Below are 18,740 nucleotides of genomic sequence, written 5' to 3'. Positions count from 1 at the left end.
GGGTCTTTGTCGTGGTGTGCAGGCTTCTCATTGTGTTGGCTTCCCTTGTTGCAGAGCACGGGCTCTAGGCGCATGGGTTCAGTAGTTGTGGCTCACGGGTTCTAGAGTGCAGGCTCAGTAGTTGTGACGCACGGGCTTAGTTGTTCTGCGGCATGTGGGATCTTCCCAGACCACTGCTTGAACCCGTGTCCCTTGCATTGGCAGGCGGATTCTTAACCACTGCACCACCAGGGAAGCAGGAACCACTTCTTCAAATAGAAGACAGAAAACCAAGGGCTCTAGCCTCACAATAAATATGATTTTCACTAAGTAAGGAGACAGTGCATCAGAAGAAATAAAGAGAAAGGTGACGATTAAAAGAGCAAAGAGGGCTTCCCTGGTGGCGCAGTGGTTGAGAGTCCGCCTGCCGATGCAGGGGACGCGGGTTCGTGCCCCGGTCCGGGAAGATCCCACATGCCGTGGAGCAGCTGGGCCCGTGAGCCATGGCCGCTGAGCCTGCGCGTCCGGAGCCTGTGCTCCGCAATGGGAGAGGCCACAACAGTGAGAAGCCTGCATATCGCAAAAAAAAAAAAAAAAAAAGATGGTAAAAAAAAAAAAGAGCAAAGAGCACAGACATTGGAGGAAAGGAAAAAACATGGCCTCCATAGAGCTAATGCACATCAGTGAGGAGAGTTCTGAGGAGAGACCGTGTGGTCGGGAGGGAAGGCTTTGACAACTGAGCCGTTCCATGTAATTGAAAATGTCTGATCATGTACAATTTCATGCTCTGTGTGGGGGAGAGAGAAAGAGGTCATTTGTGATAATGGTTTATGGCTGTTCTGAGATAATTTGAAATCATCTTATATTTATTAGAAATATATGATATCAAAAAATATAATTAAAATTTTTCTATTATCAAAGTATTTTCCCCCCAAATTGTTCATATTTATATATAAGTGAAAGAAACAGGTAAAAATACATTGAACTGATTCTCAAGTATGGTATAAGTTGTGAGGTGTTGGAGGAATTTGTTACTGATGAAAAAAGTACAGAATTTTTCATGTGCATTTACTTCAATGTTATTTTGAGTTGATTCAAGGATGTCTCCATAATGAAATTATTCTTACTCTCTTGCATTATAATATACTGCCATGAGGCGGAATAAAGGTTAGAAAGTACAAACATCACAGAAATTTGCAAAACCCAGGCTACACCCATGGCAATGTGTGCAGAAAAGAAGTAACAAAGCAGCCCGAGACTTCTCTCCTTCAAAAGGTCTGTTTCTGGGGTTGGTCCTTGGCTAGGATCTGGGAACTTGGATCGCAGGAGGGTTCCCACATCTCAGAATTGATAAGAGTGGCTCTCTGTGCCTCAAGTGTCTGTGTAAACTATGTGGTTTATGCTGAACACCTGCTTTTCTTCTGGGAGTCTGGAATTTTGGTAGGTGCTAGGAGCACTTTGGCCGTATGACCAGCCCCCAATCAAAACCTTGGGCTCTTGAGTCTGTAATGAGCTTCCCTGGTATATAGTATTTCATAGTATTTCACAAATTGTTGCTGGGAGAAATAAACCCAAGCTGTGTGACTCCAGTGAGAGAGGACTCATGGAAACTTGTGCCTGGTTTCCTCCAAACTTCATCTCAGGCACCTTTTTCCTTTGCAATTTGCTGTGTATCTTTTCATAATTGATGACATTGATTATAGTCAATGTAATTGACTTGATTAGAGTCACGAGTATGACTGCATGCTGAGTTCTCCCAGTGGACCATCAAATCTGGGGGTGGTGTTGGGGAATATGGCCCAGAGTGTGACATATAGATTTATCCATCATAAAATAATGACTACCATCACCTTCATCACCTCCATCACTACTGCTTGTCATTTACTGATCAGCCACTAAATTCTGGGGACCATTCTATGCCCTTCAAATACATTATCTGATTTAATCCTAACCACAAACTCTACAAGATAGTTATTACATCCCTAATCTGAGGAAGAGAAAATACAGGTTTCTGAGTCAAGTAACTTGACCAGGTCTTCAGAGTTGGTCAATGTCAGAAATGAAATTTGAACCTACTTCTTTGATTCCAAAGTCTGTGTTTTTAACCATTATGTGATATTACCTTTTAATAAAAATGACAACTTTGGCATAGGTCAAATTCTCAAGCATAAACGGGTCTTTTTTTTTTTTTTTTTTGGCGGTACGCGGGCCTCTCACTGTTGTGGCCTCTCCCGTTGCGGAGCACAGGCTCCGGACACGCAGGCTCAGCGGGCATGGCTCATGGGCCCAGCCGCTCCGCAGCATGTGGGATCCTCCCGGACCGGGGCACGAACCCGTGTCCCCTGCATCGGCAGGTGTACTCTCAACCACTGCGCCACCAGGGAAGCCCATAAATGGGTCTTTTTAAAAAATTCTCTTCCATCAAACAACTTATCTAAATCTGCATAATGTTTTTATCATACGTCTGATACCTGATAAGCCTAGTTACTCTTTATTGTTCTTGTTTTTTTCCAAAAGAAAACATCTTTCTTTACCAGTCACACATTTATTCTTCCGGATTAATCTTTTAATTTTTTAATCAGCTCCCCTCCAAAAAATTGAGATTTTGATTGGAATTGCATTGAATCTATAGATTAATTTCGGGAGAAATGGTAACTTTACAATACTTCCTATTCAAGAACATAGGTTTCTTCATTTTTTCATGCCTCCTTTCATGCCCTTCAGTGAGCTTTTATAGTTTAAGTTCAATTTGTATACTTATAAAAATATATGTTTCACGGAGTGAAAACGTTTGAAAACTGCTGCAATAAGGAGCTAATTAGGAGTTAAAAGAACATTCGGCTGGGAGTCAGTATATCCAGATTTTAGTTCTGGAACACTCTCTATTGAACTTTGTAACTTTAGAAAAAAACTTCTTCAGGTCTCAGTTTCTTCAACTATGAGATTGTTGGAATGGATGTCTATAAGAACACAGAGTTTTGTGATTTTCCAACAGTAAATGATACATTAATGGGAAAATACTTAATTTTCCCCCATTTTTTCCTGCATTGTTTTTTGTTCTGATGATAAACATGATGCCTACTGTAACTTTTTTAAATATAGAAGGAAAAGAAACAGAATTTTAAAATTATTTCAAATTGTACTGCATAGTGGCAAACACTGCTAGACTTTTTTTTTACTGCCTTTCAGTAATTTTCTTTGCATAGTTGCAACCATACTTCTATACAAATTTGTACCCTAAATTGTTTCTTTTGCCTGGATTATACCATAAGGATGTCCCATGTCTTTTAGAACATTTTGTATACATAATTCTTAAACAGTATATAATTATTTGGCTCTGTGGTAATTTTGAATATTTAAATTGTCTCCAATACTTGTGAAAAAAATCTGTATTTGCGTTTATGATGTTTAAGGTTGTAGTGTTAATTCACTGAAAATTAAAGGGATAGTAGTTACACAGGAAATTTATTACCACCAAGAAGTGGTAAAAACTGAATATATAAACAGATTTGAGAAGTAAAGCATTTGCATCAACAATCTTGCTTTGACATGCTACTCCGTTCTGGAAAATTTCCAGAGGAGACAATTCCATGATCTATCTTTCTGGCTATTTCTCATTTTAAATTCTAAAAAGAAAAGCAGTCCAGTTATATGCAGTATCTCCAGTTCTTGAGTTTTCTTAAATTTATCTCTCTGTATGCTGGCGTGGATGTTCACATACTACTTTCAGATAAGATGCAAAGATGAAGTTCTTTGAGCCCTAGCAAACCTGAGAATGTGTTTTTCTTGCCTTCTTACATAAATGACAACCTGGTGGGCACAGAAATCTTCGGCTAAAACATGCTACCCTTAAAACTCTGTAGCCTTTGTTTCATGATTTTAGCATTCTGTATGATAAGAAGACAAGTCTGAGATTAACATGGTTTATTCTTTTGTAAGTATCATGCTTTTTCCACTCAGATGTCTACTGTGTCTGCATTTGAAAATTTCTTTAAAAAAAATTGGCATTTGTCTAGACGTTGGTCTCTGTACATACATTTTTTTCTTAGCACCTTATAGTCTAATTTAAAGATTCAAAATCACATTCAACTCAAGAAACCTTTCTCCTATTATTTCCTTTCAATTTGTTCTGATCATTTCATCAAAACCATTAAATATCTATGTATTGGCTCTGTATATGTCATCCATCTTTTTACTTCCTTATTCTTTTTATGTCTGACCCTTCTTCTATGTTTTCTAGGAGAGAATCTCAAGTCAGTCTACCATATCATTGATTCTAATTCTGTAGTGGTGAGTATGCTCTTACTGCTTTCTAAAAGCTCTCAAAGCTCACTTTGAATTCTGTGATTGCATCTTTTAGAATTTATTTTAAATCTCTCCTTGACTATGATAGACAGAAAAATGGTCCCTCACAGATGACCATAACCTAATCCCTGGAACCTCTGAATATGTCACCTTACATGGTAAAAGGGACTTTGCAGATGTGGTGAAGGATCTTTATTGAGATGGAGAGATTAGCCTGGATTATCCAGTTAGGCCCAATGTAATTATAAGAGTCTTTATAAAATGGAGGAAGGAGGGGCAAAATGAGGAGAAAGTGATGTGACAACAGAGAAGAGATTGGAGTGATGCAGCCACGAACCAAAACATGCAGGTAGACTCTAGAACCTGAGAGATGAGGAGTGCATTCTTCTCAGGAGGCCCCAGAAGAGTACCAGCCCTGCCTGTTGACACCCTGATTTTAGTCCCTTAAGATTCATTTTGGACTTCTGATCTCCAGAACTGAGTGAATACGTCTTGTTTCAGGCCACTAACTTTGTGGTAGCTTGTTACAGCAGCAACAGGAAACAGATACACTTGACTTTCTTTGAGCTTCAAAGAACTTCAAAGAAATCCCTTACCATTTTTCTTCATCCTAGACCTCTTACTTAATAGGTCCTGCACTTTCCTGTATTTTATAGAGAGTACAAGCAGACGAGTGATAAATCCCTTATTTCTCTTGAGCAGATACTTGCCAACAAAATACTTGTCTTTTTCCTCTTGAGTGTTATGTCCTTCAACGTTTTTTGTTTTTTTTTTTTTAAGGTAGAATCTATTCTCCACACACTCTTCAAGCCACAATGTCTATTCTTTATCCATGAGTAGGTTGTGTACCCCTGGTATTGTCCATCTTTAGTTAGTTTGGTTGTCCAACGAGCTGCTATTGGAATCCTCGTCCCTACTTTTACACCTGGAGATGACCAGCATCTAGTCAACTTTTTCATACTTCGTGGGCTTTGCTTAGCTGTAGATTTGATGATCTTTTTATCTCATCTTTCTTTGAGGCATGGAATTGATTATGCTACTTTAAGCAGTATTTACTTTTATTTTTCCTTGACAGACGTAGTGAATTAAACATATACACATTCAACTACTAAGTATTACACTTCCACGACCATTCCAGGCTTGCTTCTTTAGTTGCTAAGTTTACATCTCCAGTCACATTTCATTGCTGGCAATCTTTTCCTTGCGATAAGTGTAAGAAAAATGATATATTGGGGGCTGTAGGAGATGAGTCCGTCCTGATCACCTTATAAAGTAGCTTTTTGAACCAAGCTGGTGGTGGTGGTGGGGGGCGTGGTTTCCTTTCCTGTGGTGAGTCTGTGAGCCCATGTCTACATGGTAGAGCCAAAATGGGAACCAGTGACTGGATATTTCGTCTCCTTCCCCAGCCCCATGCGGTCCCTCCTGTATGGCATCCCTCTTAGGCTTTAGGATTTTAGTGAGCTTTGGTTAGTGAAAATTCTTCATTTCTGGCAGACAGTAGAGTAGTTTTCCTCGTTTCTACTGTTTCTGAAGGTTTGTACAAATAATTGTTATCAAGCATTTCAATGGGAACATAAGAATAACAAATCAGGAGTTGTTCGTTTTCTGTCCTAGTAATACAAAAGTATTGAGTTTCTTCTCTTTTCTTTTCTTTGTAAACCTAGACAGACACATGCTAATGTTGTCAATGGGTTTCTTTTAAGACTTAATGTTTTTAGAGTGGCTGTAGATTCACAGCAAAATTAAAAGGAAGTACAGAGATTTTCCCATATACTGCCTGCCCACACATGCATCGCCTCCCCCATTATCAACATCCCCTACCGGAGTGGTACATTGGTTATAACTGATGAGCCTACATCGACACATCATAATCACAGTTGAGAGATACTTCACTTCTTTTTCCAAAATCCATCGTTTACGTTACAATTCACTCTTGGCATTGTACACTCTCTGGGCATTGACAAATGCATCATGACGTGTACCCATAATTACTGTCCCATACAGAGTATTTTCACTGCCCTAAAAATCCTCTGTTCTCTGCCTATTCATCTCTCCTTCCCCTATCTCCCAGCAACCACTGATCTTTTTATCATCTCCATAGTTTTACCTTTTCCAGAGTGTGATATAGTTGAAATCATACAGTACGTAGCCTTTGCAGACTGGCTTTTTTCAATGAGTAACATGCGTTCAAGATTCCTCCATGTCTTTTCATGGCCTGACAGCTCATTTCTTTTTAGCACCGAATAATATTCCATTATCTGAATGTACCACGGTTTATTTATGCATTCAGCTACTGAAAGACATCTTGATGGCTTCCAAGTTTTGGCAATCATAAATAAAGCTGCTGTAAACATCTGTGTTTGGTTTTTGTATGAAAATTACTCCATTTGGGTAATTTCCAAGCAATGTGATCATGGGGTCATGCGGTAAGAGAATGTTTAGTTTTGAAAGAAACTACCACACTGTGTTCCAGAGTGTCTGTGCCATTTTGCAGTCCTACCAGCAATAAATGTGAGTTCCTTTTGCTCCACGTCCTCACCAGCATTTGGTGTTTTCAGTGTTCTGGATTTTAGCTATTCCAATAGGTACATAGCTGGTATCTAGTCGCTGTTTTAATTTGCATTTCCCTAATGGCATATGATGTGGAGTACCGTTTCATATGATTACTTGCCACCTGTATAGCTTCTTTGGTGAGATGGCTGACAAGATCATAAGATCTTTGGCCCATTTTTCAACTGGGTTGTTTGTTTTCATATTGTTGAGTTTTAAGAGTTCTTTGTATATTTTGGATTAACTTTCCTTTATCAGATGCGTCTTTTGCAAATATTTTCTCTGAGTCTGTGGCTTGTCTTCTCATTCCCTTGACATTGTCTTTGGCAGAACAGAAGTTTTTAATTTTAATGAAGTCCATCTTATCAATTTTTTTTCATGCATTGTGTCTTTGGTGTTGTATCTAGAAAGGCACCACCCTACCCAAGGTCACCTAGGTTTTCTCCTATGTTATCTTCTAGGAGTTTTATAGTTTTGTGTTTTACATTTAGGTCTATGACCCATTTTGAGTTAACTTTTGTGAAGGGTATAAGGTCTGTGTCTAGATTCATGTTTTTTTTGCATGTGGATGTCCACTTGTTCCAGCACCATTTGTGGAAGGGACTATTTTGCTCAACTCTACTGTCTCTGCTCATATGTCAAAGATCAGCTGACTATATGGGGGTCTATTTCTGGGCTCTCTAGTCTATTTCATTGATCTATTTTTCTGTTTTTTTCTTTTTTTCACAAGTACCACACTGTCTTGATTACTGCAGCTTTATAGTAAGTCTTGAAGTTGTGTAGCATCAGTCCTCCAACTTTGATATTCTCCTCAACATTGTGTTGGCTATTCTGGGTCTTTTGCCTCTCATTATAAATTTTAGAATCAGTTTGTCAGAATTCACAAAATGACTTTCTGGAGTTTTGATTGGGATTGCACTGATTCTATACATTAGTTTGGGAAGACCTGACATCTTTACAATATTAAGTCTTCCCATCCATGAACATGGAATATATCTCCATTTATTTCGTTCTTCTTTGATTTAATTCATTAGAGTTTTGTAGCTTTCCCTATAAACATCTTGTACATATCAACATTTTGTTAGATTTATACCTAAGTATTTCATTTTGGGGAGGTGCTAATGTAGATGGTATTGCGTTTTTAACTTAAGTTCCATTTGTTCATTGCTGGTATAGAGGAAAGGACTGACATGTTGTATATTAACCTTGTTATTATCACTTATCAATGGATTTTTAGACACACGTTTGCTTTACTGGGGGCTCACTTAGACATGAAAAGCCTCAGGTGACCATCCATCTCCCAAGGACACTCATGAACTTCATTTCTGTGATCTCAGATCTCTGATATTTATGGCCTACAATATTTGCTGGTTTGATAATAAGTTAAGCAATAGTTTTCAAACTGTGAACAGTTCTGTGCCCTACAGTTTCATGCCATTGTGTCTTCACAAAGACCACGTAGGGTGAAATTGAGTGCATGGGGCTCTGAACTCTGTATATCATTTTAGCCAGAGCAACTTAGTTTCTGTTTATAGTTTTAATTTTGAAATTACTCTAGATTCATAGAAGAGTCTACCCAGTCTCCCTTACTGTTAACAGGTTATAGAACTAAGGTACATGATGAAAACTAAAAAATTAACTAAATTACTCTTAACTATTAACTAATCATGATTAACTAAATGACAGGCTTTTTTTGGATTTCACTGATCTTTCCACAAGTGCACTTTTTTGAGCAGCTCAGTGTCTAATCTGTTTTATCAACTGGATTTCATGTGAGATTTTATTTAGACCAAGGGTCTGCTAGCTGCTGCTTGCCTCAGGCTTTCCCCTACCTCCACTTTATAAACTCTCAATTACTGCTAGTTAGCCATGAAGGAAAAGTAGAACGGTAGCTTCTCTTCTCATCATCTCAACTCATCTAAGGAATGCATCTATTCCTTATTGAATCCTCTTGTACCCTTATGAGGTCAAGGGGTGAGAAATGGAATGTTTCCTGCCGTATCAGTAAACAAAGGATGTCACAGTCATCAGCGACTGCAGCTACCACCCATGGTGAGTTGGTGAGCCCTGAGGAAACTCAGGATATGAAAACACAGGATACTGGCCCCAGATAGCTGAGGTGCGTATCAAAGGAATGCAGACTCTTGCATCTTCCCAAACATAGAAAAGCACTAAATGCTTTAACTTGAGATCATCTGGTTTTCTTTACTTAACAGTAATCTTTTGACATTCAGACTACCTGCCCTTTTGTGCAAAACTCCTATATACACTACCAAGCGTAGGGTACATAGCTAGTGGGAAGCAGCCGCATGGCACAGGGAGATCAGCTCAGTCCTTTGTGACCGCCTGGAGGGGTGGGAGGGAGGGAGACGCAAGAGGGAAGAGATATGGGAACATATGTATATGTATAACTGATTCACTTTGTTATAAAGCAGAAACTAACACACCATTGTAAAGCAATTATACTCCAATAAAGATGTTAAAAAAAAAGGAAATCAGCTGTAACCAATACAATAATAAATTAAAAAAAAAAACAACTCCTATATATCCTAGCCCTACCCTTGCCTCCTCCGAGCAGTTCTCTTGGGGTTACTTGAGACACTACCTCCCCGGCTTGAAGTCCTAAAAATTTCCACCAAATAAAACATAACTCTCAACTTTTAGGTTGTGCCTATTTTTTAGGCAACAGGGGAATGGAGCGGATATTTTAAAATTTTGTTTTACAGGTGGAGAAACTGAGGCACAGAGATGTCGAGTAACTTATAGATAAGAGTCAAATTGAAGGGGTCTCCTGACTGTTGACTGACCTTCTTATTCACTCCACAAGGCCTTCATGTGAGCAATACACACCTGAGAGAGAAAAGCTGATCAGCCTCCGACTCCCTTGCCCTTGCACAGTCTCATCAGAGCCAATACTTTTAAAAATCTGTAAGAAGACAGAAAATGGGAGACAAGCAAAAAAAGCATTGAAATAGATACTTACACTTCAATACAAACATGCTTAATCACAGTTATTTCTGTAGCTACGGAATACAAAGACAGTAGCATTGTGACTTCATGAGGCTACTACTGATTAAAAGAAGCTTTTAGCAACCTAATGTCTTTCCCAGGAATAGAGTGGGAAATGCTAGTGGGGATCAGGGGTACTTTTCAGAGAAATGGAAATCAACAAAAATAACTACTGTAATATTAGAGGCCCTTTATAACCACTTATGTAAACAAGGCCTTTTCACATTCAAATTTGCAAAAGGTATTTATTAAAGCAGACCCTAAGGCAGTAGAATGATAGGTCAATAGATGTTTACTGTTGTAATTACAATATGTTTCCATGAGCAAAGTATAGCGTTAAACTGCTGTGTCTTCATTCCTTCTGATCTGTATTACTACCTAGAGATTTCCAGGAAATTCCGTTTATTAGGGAGGAGACTGAGCATGGCATTAAGAAGCTATTCTGAGGTCTCTTTATTTAACTGCCTTCCTGGGATGTTTCAGAACACAGTTGTTACATGGGTTATCTTCGTCTAGTAGGTATTTGCAAACCAGGTTGCCAAAATCTTTTACTTTCCATCATTGCTCAATATTTATCTGTTAATGGAATAATCAAAGCAGCTAGAGTCCCTGCTTCCATTCTCTTCTAGGCAAGTTTTATTTAGAAATGATTCTGAGTATTTATTCAAAGGCAGGGTTATCTTTGCATATGTTATATATTTGCAGAAAATAATATACAGATCTGAGCATTAAGCAAATCCATACAGTGTCCACTTTTTAGAAGGTAATCTGTACTGAAGGAGCAAAAAATGGAGAACTCGATGACCTCTTGCGCAAAGTCTCTCTGTTTCGAGGTTCTGTGGGCTTGCTCTCTTCCTACTGCCTCTCAGTATTTTTGATGCTGGAAGAGTTGTGACTGGATGTGACCATCATCTTGCCTTACATGAGACTGGGAGTAATGACCGGGCATCACTAGGGCTCACAGCTTTCTCCCAAGGAGAATACAAAGGGATTATGAGAACACCTCCTCGTAAAGCAGGTGCCCCTGGTGGGCCTACATGCTCGGCTGCAGCTCGTGTGCCAATCTTCTCAGTATGTCTGCTTTTAGGCCCACATGCAAGAGGCATTTCGGGGATGCTGGGCTGCCCAGCAGAGGGAACAAATGTGGGTGACATACGGAATGGGGTGAGTCAGAACGCTGGTTGGGCTGAAGGATCAGCCCTCTTCACAATGGACAGCCTGCTCCTTCCCAGTCTGTGTTTGTTCTTCTCTTTGCCTGGCTGACCCCAAGCAGCAGAGGTCAACAGTTCAGAGGCTGCATCCTCAGGTTGGACAACTCTCCTAGCTCTCAAAGTGGCCAATGTGCATGGGCCTCATCAGGGTTCAAAATTCCTTCATGTTGAGGATTTTTCTTCGTTTTCAAATCTATGCCTGGGCAAAGGCCATGGGAGACTTGGGCAGGCTGGCCACACTCCCTTCCAGTGATGTACCCGCCTATGTGGGACAATTACAATTGACTGTTCCTAATTCTAGTTTAAAGATGTCAACATCTAGCTTGTTCCATCTCAGAATATAAGTTCCTTGAGGGCACAACAAAAAGTATACTTTTAATAGAGCCTAGATTTTACACTGTTTAAAAGGCAGGATTAAACTGCACATTTCATGCTAGTCTAAACAAGCTTAAACTTGCAATGATAACAAAGAATAGTACATCTGTTCCTTCTTATTTAAAACATAATTTTGATCCCTCGTATTTAAATATTTTTCTGCTGGAAATTCAAGGTATTTACAAAAAGGTCCTTCATATTTATTGCATCGAAACAAGCCTGTAGACAAGAAGATAATGTATATTTTTCAGAAGCTACTAAGTTCAGAGGGGAGACACACATTTAAAAACTTCATAAACATTTCCCTAACTCATGGCTTTTTGCTAACGTTATTTATCAAGTCATCTCAGCACCAGACTGATGATACAAAGGGGGAGGCAACAGGTGATAAACATTTTCCAGGAAGTAAAGATGTTTGGGAAGGTTTTGCATCCTGGCTTTTTGCTCAAGATGAGTTCCAGAGGCTGGTCTAAGGTTCAGAAATCTGCTGCATTACAGAGATATGCTCTAACATTTACTGACTGTGAAAATGGTGTGAAGATGCAGGAAAAGTAGTCTCACCCTGGAACAACCTAAGACTGAGGGGAACATCAGGGAATTGCTCATCTTCTCAGGTCTGCACATTCCCTCGGCTTTTCAGCCTGTCTGATGCCCAGTTGTTATTCCAAGCACCGGGCACTGGGTCATGATGTCCCCTCTTAGACGCAGTGCACAGTGTCACCGTGTTTTGCATGCAACTTTTTTCCACAACCAAGCCTACTTGGCAAATGGTTTAACAGATTCAAGGCTGAATCTTCTGGGAGGGGGGGATCAAGAGGGTGGAGCAGGAGTGTGTGGGGCTCACCTCCCCCACAAAGACAGTGAAAATTACATCTACATGCAGAACAATTCTCACAGAAAACCAACCGGAAACTGGCAGAAGATCCCTTATACAACCAAAGCTGCAAGAAAGATCCCCATGTAACTGGGTAGGATAAAAAAAAAAAAGGCATCAGGATGGGACTGGTGCTCCTGGAAGGGATCTGTGAAGGGGGAGTGTCCGCACAGGAAGGCTCTTGCTCTGAGAAATCCCTGTCTGCTGGGAGGTCTGCTGGGACAGATAGGAAGCTGGAGGAGCCTGTACTCCACTTGCAAGGAGTGTCTGCATGCTGGCTTGCTAGCAATAAGGGCAGAGAGAGACTGGTGTTGATGGCTGCCACCTCTCTGTACCTCCCAGCCCAAAATGCATGCTGGGTGGGGCTGCTAGTACAGGCATCAGCTAGGCACTAAAACTCAGGTGGAAGCACCCTGGGAGAGGACTTGGTCTAGCTGCACAGAGACAGCCTAGAGGGCCTGGAGTGTGGTCCAGGCTGCCACGGTTAGTGCACTTGAGATAGGATGTGCGTTCACCATTGGAGCCCTACTATCAGAGTGGTGCCGGGTGGGGCACGGGTCCGCCAATGAAGCCCCACTGTCAGTGTGTTCACAGCAAAGTGCGGCTCTGGCTGTTGGCGGGCTTTGCGGAAGACTGATAATGGACTCAGATATCAGTTTCCCTGGTGGGCAGCCCCTGGGGAGGAGTATACAGAGGTTCCTTTCCTGGTGGGTGCACTCCTCACATGGCAGCTTGGAGCCAGATCTCGGTGAAAAGGTCCAGGGAGAGCCCTACCATAGAGGCAGCCTGGGTCCCAGGCAGCAGCACAACCACCTCAATGCCTGCAGTCACAATGCTCCGGCCCCACTGTCAGCCTAGCACTAGGGTCTGGGATGAACACAACAGAGAAAGGGATGTGACCTTGGGCTGCTTATGCGTAAAACCGCAGATACCTGCACGGGCAGCGCATAGGTTTGCTGTGACCACAAGGGCCTCAATGGATTCTGTGCTCACCTCCTTGGAGACATAGGACATACAGCAATGGAACCTTATAAAACCCAACCCTCAGGGCTTCTACTCCAACAATTAGGGAGCAGACCCTGCCCCTGACAAGGCTGTGACAGCCATGCAGCAAAGAGGAGGACCCACCCAACATCTGCAGGCTCTGGATACCACATGAATCACACCTCCTATCAAGGGGATAATGGTCAGAACACTGAGGAAATAGCCCTCACACCAAAAATATTGGACTGACACAATCTACACAGGGATGCTCCCACATAAAAACAGCACTTCAAGACCACCATAGATAACTATTTCTCCTATATTCATAGAGACAGAGAAATGAAAAAGCAGAGGAACTACTTCCAATTAAAAGAACAAGAAAAATCCCCTGAGAAAACAAAAATGAAATACCTGTCCAGGCTACTGGACCCCAAGTTGAAAAAGGAAGTAATAGAAACACTAAAGGAATTAATAAATATTACCAATAGAAATGCAGATCGCTGTAACAATGAACTAGAAACTATAAAGAGAAACCAATCAATATTAGATAACTCAATTGCCAAGATAAAAACTGATCTAAAAGCAATGAATAGCTGACTAAATAGTGCATAATAATGAATAAGTGATCTGGAAGACAGAATAATGGAAATCACTCAATCAGAACAGCAGACAGAAAGACAAATGAAAAAAATGAAAGCAATGAACAAGATCTATGGGATTATATGAAGTGTGCCAATCTACACATAATACAGGTGTGAGGAGGAGAAGAAAGAGAGAAGGGGACAGAAAATGAAAAAATGTATTTGAAGAAATTATGGCTGAAAACTTCCCAAACCTAAAGAAGGAAACAGGTATCCAGGTACAGGAACACAAACAAACCCACGTTAAGACATATCATAATTAAAATGGCAAGAGTTAAACATAAAGAGAGGAGCACCAAGAGAAAAACAGTCAGTTACAAGGAAACCCCCATAAGCCTGTCAGTTGATTTCTCTACAGAAACTTTGCAGGCCAGAAGGGGGTAGCATGATATATTCAAAGTCCTGAAAGGGAAAAACCTGCAACCTAGGGTACTCTACCCAGCAAGATTATCATTCAGAATAGAAGGAGAGAAAAGTAATTTCTCAGACAAGCAAAAACTAAAAAATACAGTAATACTAAACCTATCATGAAAGAAATATTGAAAGGTATTCTCTAAATTGGAAAGAAGCAAAAATCTACAGGAAAGGGAAAAATCACAATAGGAAAGGCAAATATATAAAAGGACAGAAGATCACTTAAATAAGCCAGTCCATAGATTAAAAAATAAAACCATTTTTGTAAAAGTGATCATAACCTCAATATAGTAAAAGGATAAACATGAAGATGTAAAATAGGGCATCAAAACCACAGAATGTGGGAGAGGGGAGTTAAAAAATATGGATTTTAAAAAAACATGTTTGAACTTACATGACTATCAGTCTAATCAAGTAGATATAGCTATGGGTTACACTTGAAAACCAAGGTAACCACAAATCAAAAATATACAATAGATTCACAAAAATAAAAAAGAAAGGAACTCAAGCTTAATACAAAAGAAAACCACAAAAGGAAAAATAAAAAGAACAAACGTTTGTTCAAAGAAGAACAAGGAAGAACTACAAAATCAACTGGAAAACAAGGTTTAAAATGGCAATAAATACATACTTAACAATAATATCTTTAAATGTCAATGGACTAAATACCCCAATCAAAAGACACAGAATGGTAGATTGGATAAATGAACTAAGAACCTACAATATGCTGCCTACAGGAGATCCACTTTAGGCCAAAAGACACAGATAGATTGAAAGTGGAGATAGGAAAAGATATTTCATGCAAATATAAACAACAAGATAGCAGAGGTAGCAACACTCATATCAGAGAAAATAGACTTTAAAACAAAGTTTGGAAAGAAAGACAAAGAAGGACACTATATAATGATAAAGGGATCAATACAAGAAGAGGATATTATACTCGTTAACATATATGCACCCAGTATAGGAGCACCTAGATATATAAAACAAATACTAGCAGACATGAAGGGAGAAACTGACAGGAATACAATTATAGTAGGAGACTTTAATACCCCTCTGACATCAATGGACAGACCTTCCAGACAGAAAATCAAGAAGGCAACAGAGATCCTAGAAGACACAACAGAGCCATTGGACTTATTGATATCTGCAGGACATTACATCCAAAAAACTCAGAATACAAATTCTTTTCAAGTACACATGGAACATTTTCTAGGATTGACCAGATACTAGGACACAAAACAAGCTTCAACAAATTTAAGAGGATAGAAATTATTTCAAGCATCTTTTCTGACAACAATGGTATGAAACTAGAAATCAACCACAGAAAGAAAAAGAGGAAAAAATCCCACAATCACATGGAGACTAAACAATATGTTATTAAAAAACCAATGGATCGGGGCTTCCCTGGTGGCGCAGTGGGTGAGAGTCCGCCTGCCGATGCAGGGGGCACGGGTTCGTGCCCCGGTCGGGGAGGATCCCACATGCCGCGGAGTGGCTGGGCCCGTGAGCCATGGCCACTGAGCCTGCGTGTCCAGAGCCTGTGCTCCACAACGGGAGAGGCCACAACAGTGAGAGGCCCACATACCGCCAAAAAAAAAAAAAAAAAAACAAACCAATGGCTCAACAATGAAATCAAGGAGGAAATCAGAAAATACCTTGAGACAAATGATAATGAAAACACAACCTTACAAAATTTATGGGATGCAGCAAAAGCAGTTCTAAGAGGCAACTTCATAGCAATACAGGCCTTCCTCAAGAAACAATCTTGAGGCCTTCCTCAAGAAAAATCTCAAATAAACAACCTATCCTAACACCTAAAAGAACAGGAAAAAGAACAAACAAAACCCAAAGTCAGCAGTAGGAAGGAAATAATAAAGATCAGAGAGGAAATAAATAAAATAGAAATTTAAAAAACAATAGAAAAGATCAATAAAACCAAGAGCTGCTTTTTTGAATAGACAAAAAAAATTGAAAAATTTCTAGCCCAGCTCACCAAGAAGAGAGAGGAGCCAAATAAACAAAATAAGAAATGAAAGAGGAGAAATAATAACTGATACTGCAGAAATATAGAAAATCATAAAAGACTACTATGACAACAAACTGGACAACCTAGAAGAAATGGACAAGTTTCTAGAAACATATAGCCTGCCATAATTGAGTCAAGAAGAAACAGATAATTTGAACAGACCAATCACAAAGCAAAATAGAATCTGTAAAAACAAAACAAACAAACAAACACAACTCCCTGCAAACAAAAGTCCAGGACCAAATGGCTTCCCTGGGGAATTCTACCAAACATACAAAGAAAAATTTATACCAATCCTTCTCAAACTATTCTAAAAGAAGAACTTATGTCAATCCTTAAACTATTCCAGAAGATTGAAGAGGAGGGAAAACTCCCAAAGTCATTCTATGAAGCCACCATCATCTTGATACCAAAACCAAAGATATTACAAATAAAGAAAATTACAGGTCAACATCTCTGATGAATATAGATGCAAAAAATCTCAACAAAATATTAGCAAACTGTATCCAACAATACATAAAAAGGACCATACACCACGATAAACTTGGATTCATTCCAGGGTCACAAGGATGGTATGACATAAGGCAAATCAATGTGATACAACACATAGTAACAAAAGAAGAGACAAAAACATATGATCATCTTAAGAGATGTACACAAACCATTTGATAAAATTCAACATCCAAAATTCAGACAAACCATTTGATAAAATTCAACATCCATTGGATAAAATTCAAAGTGAGTATAAAGGGAATATATCTCAACATAATAAAAGCCATTTATGACAAACCCACAGCCAATATAATACTCAGCGGTGAAAAGCTGAAAACCTTCCTGCTAAAATCTGGAACAAGATAGGGATGCCCACTCTCACCACTTCTCTTCAACATAGTATTGGAAGTCCTAGCCACAGCAATCAGACAAGAAAAAGAAGTAAAAGGTATCCCAATTGGAAGGGAAGTGATAAAACTGCCATTATTTGCAGATTACATGATACTACATACAGAAAACCCTAAAGACTCCAAACAAAAACTACTAGAACTGATAAACAAATTCAGCAGAGCAGCAGGATACAAGATTAACATACAGAAATCTACTGCATTTCTTTGCACTTACAATGAAATACCAGAATGAGAAAGTTAAAAAAAAAAGATCCCATTTAAAATCACATTTAAAAAAACCCAACAACCTAGGAATAAACTTAACCAAAGAGGTAAAAGATCTATATGCTGAAAACTATAAAACACTGATAAAGGGAATTGAAGATGATTCAAAGAAATGGAAAGATATCCCATGCTCTTGGATTGGAAGAATTAATATTGCTAAAATGGCCATACTACCCAAAGCAATCTATAGATTTAATGCAACCCCTATTAAAATACCCATGACATTTTCCACAGAACTAGAATAATCCTAAAATTTACATGGAACTACAAAAGACCCAGAATTGTCAAAACAATACTGGGGGAAAAGAACAAAAGCTGGAGGCATAACCCTTCCAGATTTCAGACAATGATAGAAAACTACAGAAATCAAAGCAGTGTAGCATTGGAACAAATACAGGCATATAGATCAATGGAACAGAATAAAGAGCCCAGAAATAAACCCATACACCTATGGTCAATTAATCTATGACAAAGGAGGCAAGAAGACACAATGGAGAAAATGGACAGTCTCTTCAGTAAGTGGTGTTGGGAAAGCTGGAGAGCTACCTGTAAATCAGTGAAATTAGAACACTCCCTCACACCAAATATATAAATTAACTCAAAATGGTTCGGAGATCTAAATATTAGATATGACACCATAAAATTCCTAGGAGAAAATGTAGGCAAAACATTCTCAGACATAAATCATAGCAATGTTTTCTCAGATCAGTCTCCCAAGGCAAAAGAATTGAAAGCAATGATAAACAAATGGGATTGAATCAAACTTATAAGCTTTTGCACAGCAAAGAAAACCATCAACAAAATGAAAAGACAACCTATGGAATTGGAGAAAGTATCTGCAAATGATGAAATCAACAAAAGGTTAGTATCCAAAATATACAAACAGCTCATACAACTCAATATCAAATAAACAAACAATCAAAAAATGGGCAGAAGACCTAAATATACATTTCTACAAAGAAGACATACAGATAGCTAACAACCACAGGAAAAGATGCTCAACATGGCTAATTATTAGAGAAATTTATATCAAAACCACAATGAGGTATCACCTCACACTGGTCAGAATGACTACCAAAATGTCTACAAATAATAATGCTGGAGGGGGTATGGAGAAAAGGGTACCCTCCTACACTGTTGGCGGGAATGTAAATTGGTGCAACCACTATGGAAAACGGTGTGGAGAGTCCTTAAAGAACGAAA

General features: G+C 39.2%; 1 protein-coding gene across 1 annotated transcript in view; it reads right to left on the bottom strand.

Moving 5' to 3' along the window:
• Nucleotides 1-18,740, bottom strand: part of HECW1 (HECT, C2 and WW domain containing E3 ubiquitin protein ligase 1) — a 260,620-nt gene that overhangs the window by 168,893 nt on the left and 72,987 nt on the right. Inside the window, exon 4 of the mRNA XM_027123988.1 lies at nt 9,685-9,760. Within this exon, the coding sequence (XP_026979789.1) occupies nt 9,685-9,760 (76 nt within the window). The remainder of the gene's footprint in view (nt 1-9,684; nt 9,761-18,740) is intronic.

Source organism: Aethalodelphis obliquidens, unplaced genomic scaffold (genome assembly GCF_003676395.1).
Source record: "Aethalodelphis obliquidens isolate GAN/ISIS:26980383/991018 unplaced genomic scaffold, ASM367639v1 scaffold27, whole genome shotgun sequence".
In the NCBI taxonomy this organism is placed as follows: domain Eukaryota; kingdom Metazoa; phylum Chordata; class Mammalia; order Artiodactyla; family Delphinidae; genus Aethalodelphis; species Aethalodelphis obliquidens.
This window is presented reverse-complemented; position numbering and strand designations above follow the sequence as displayed.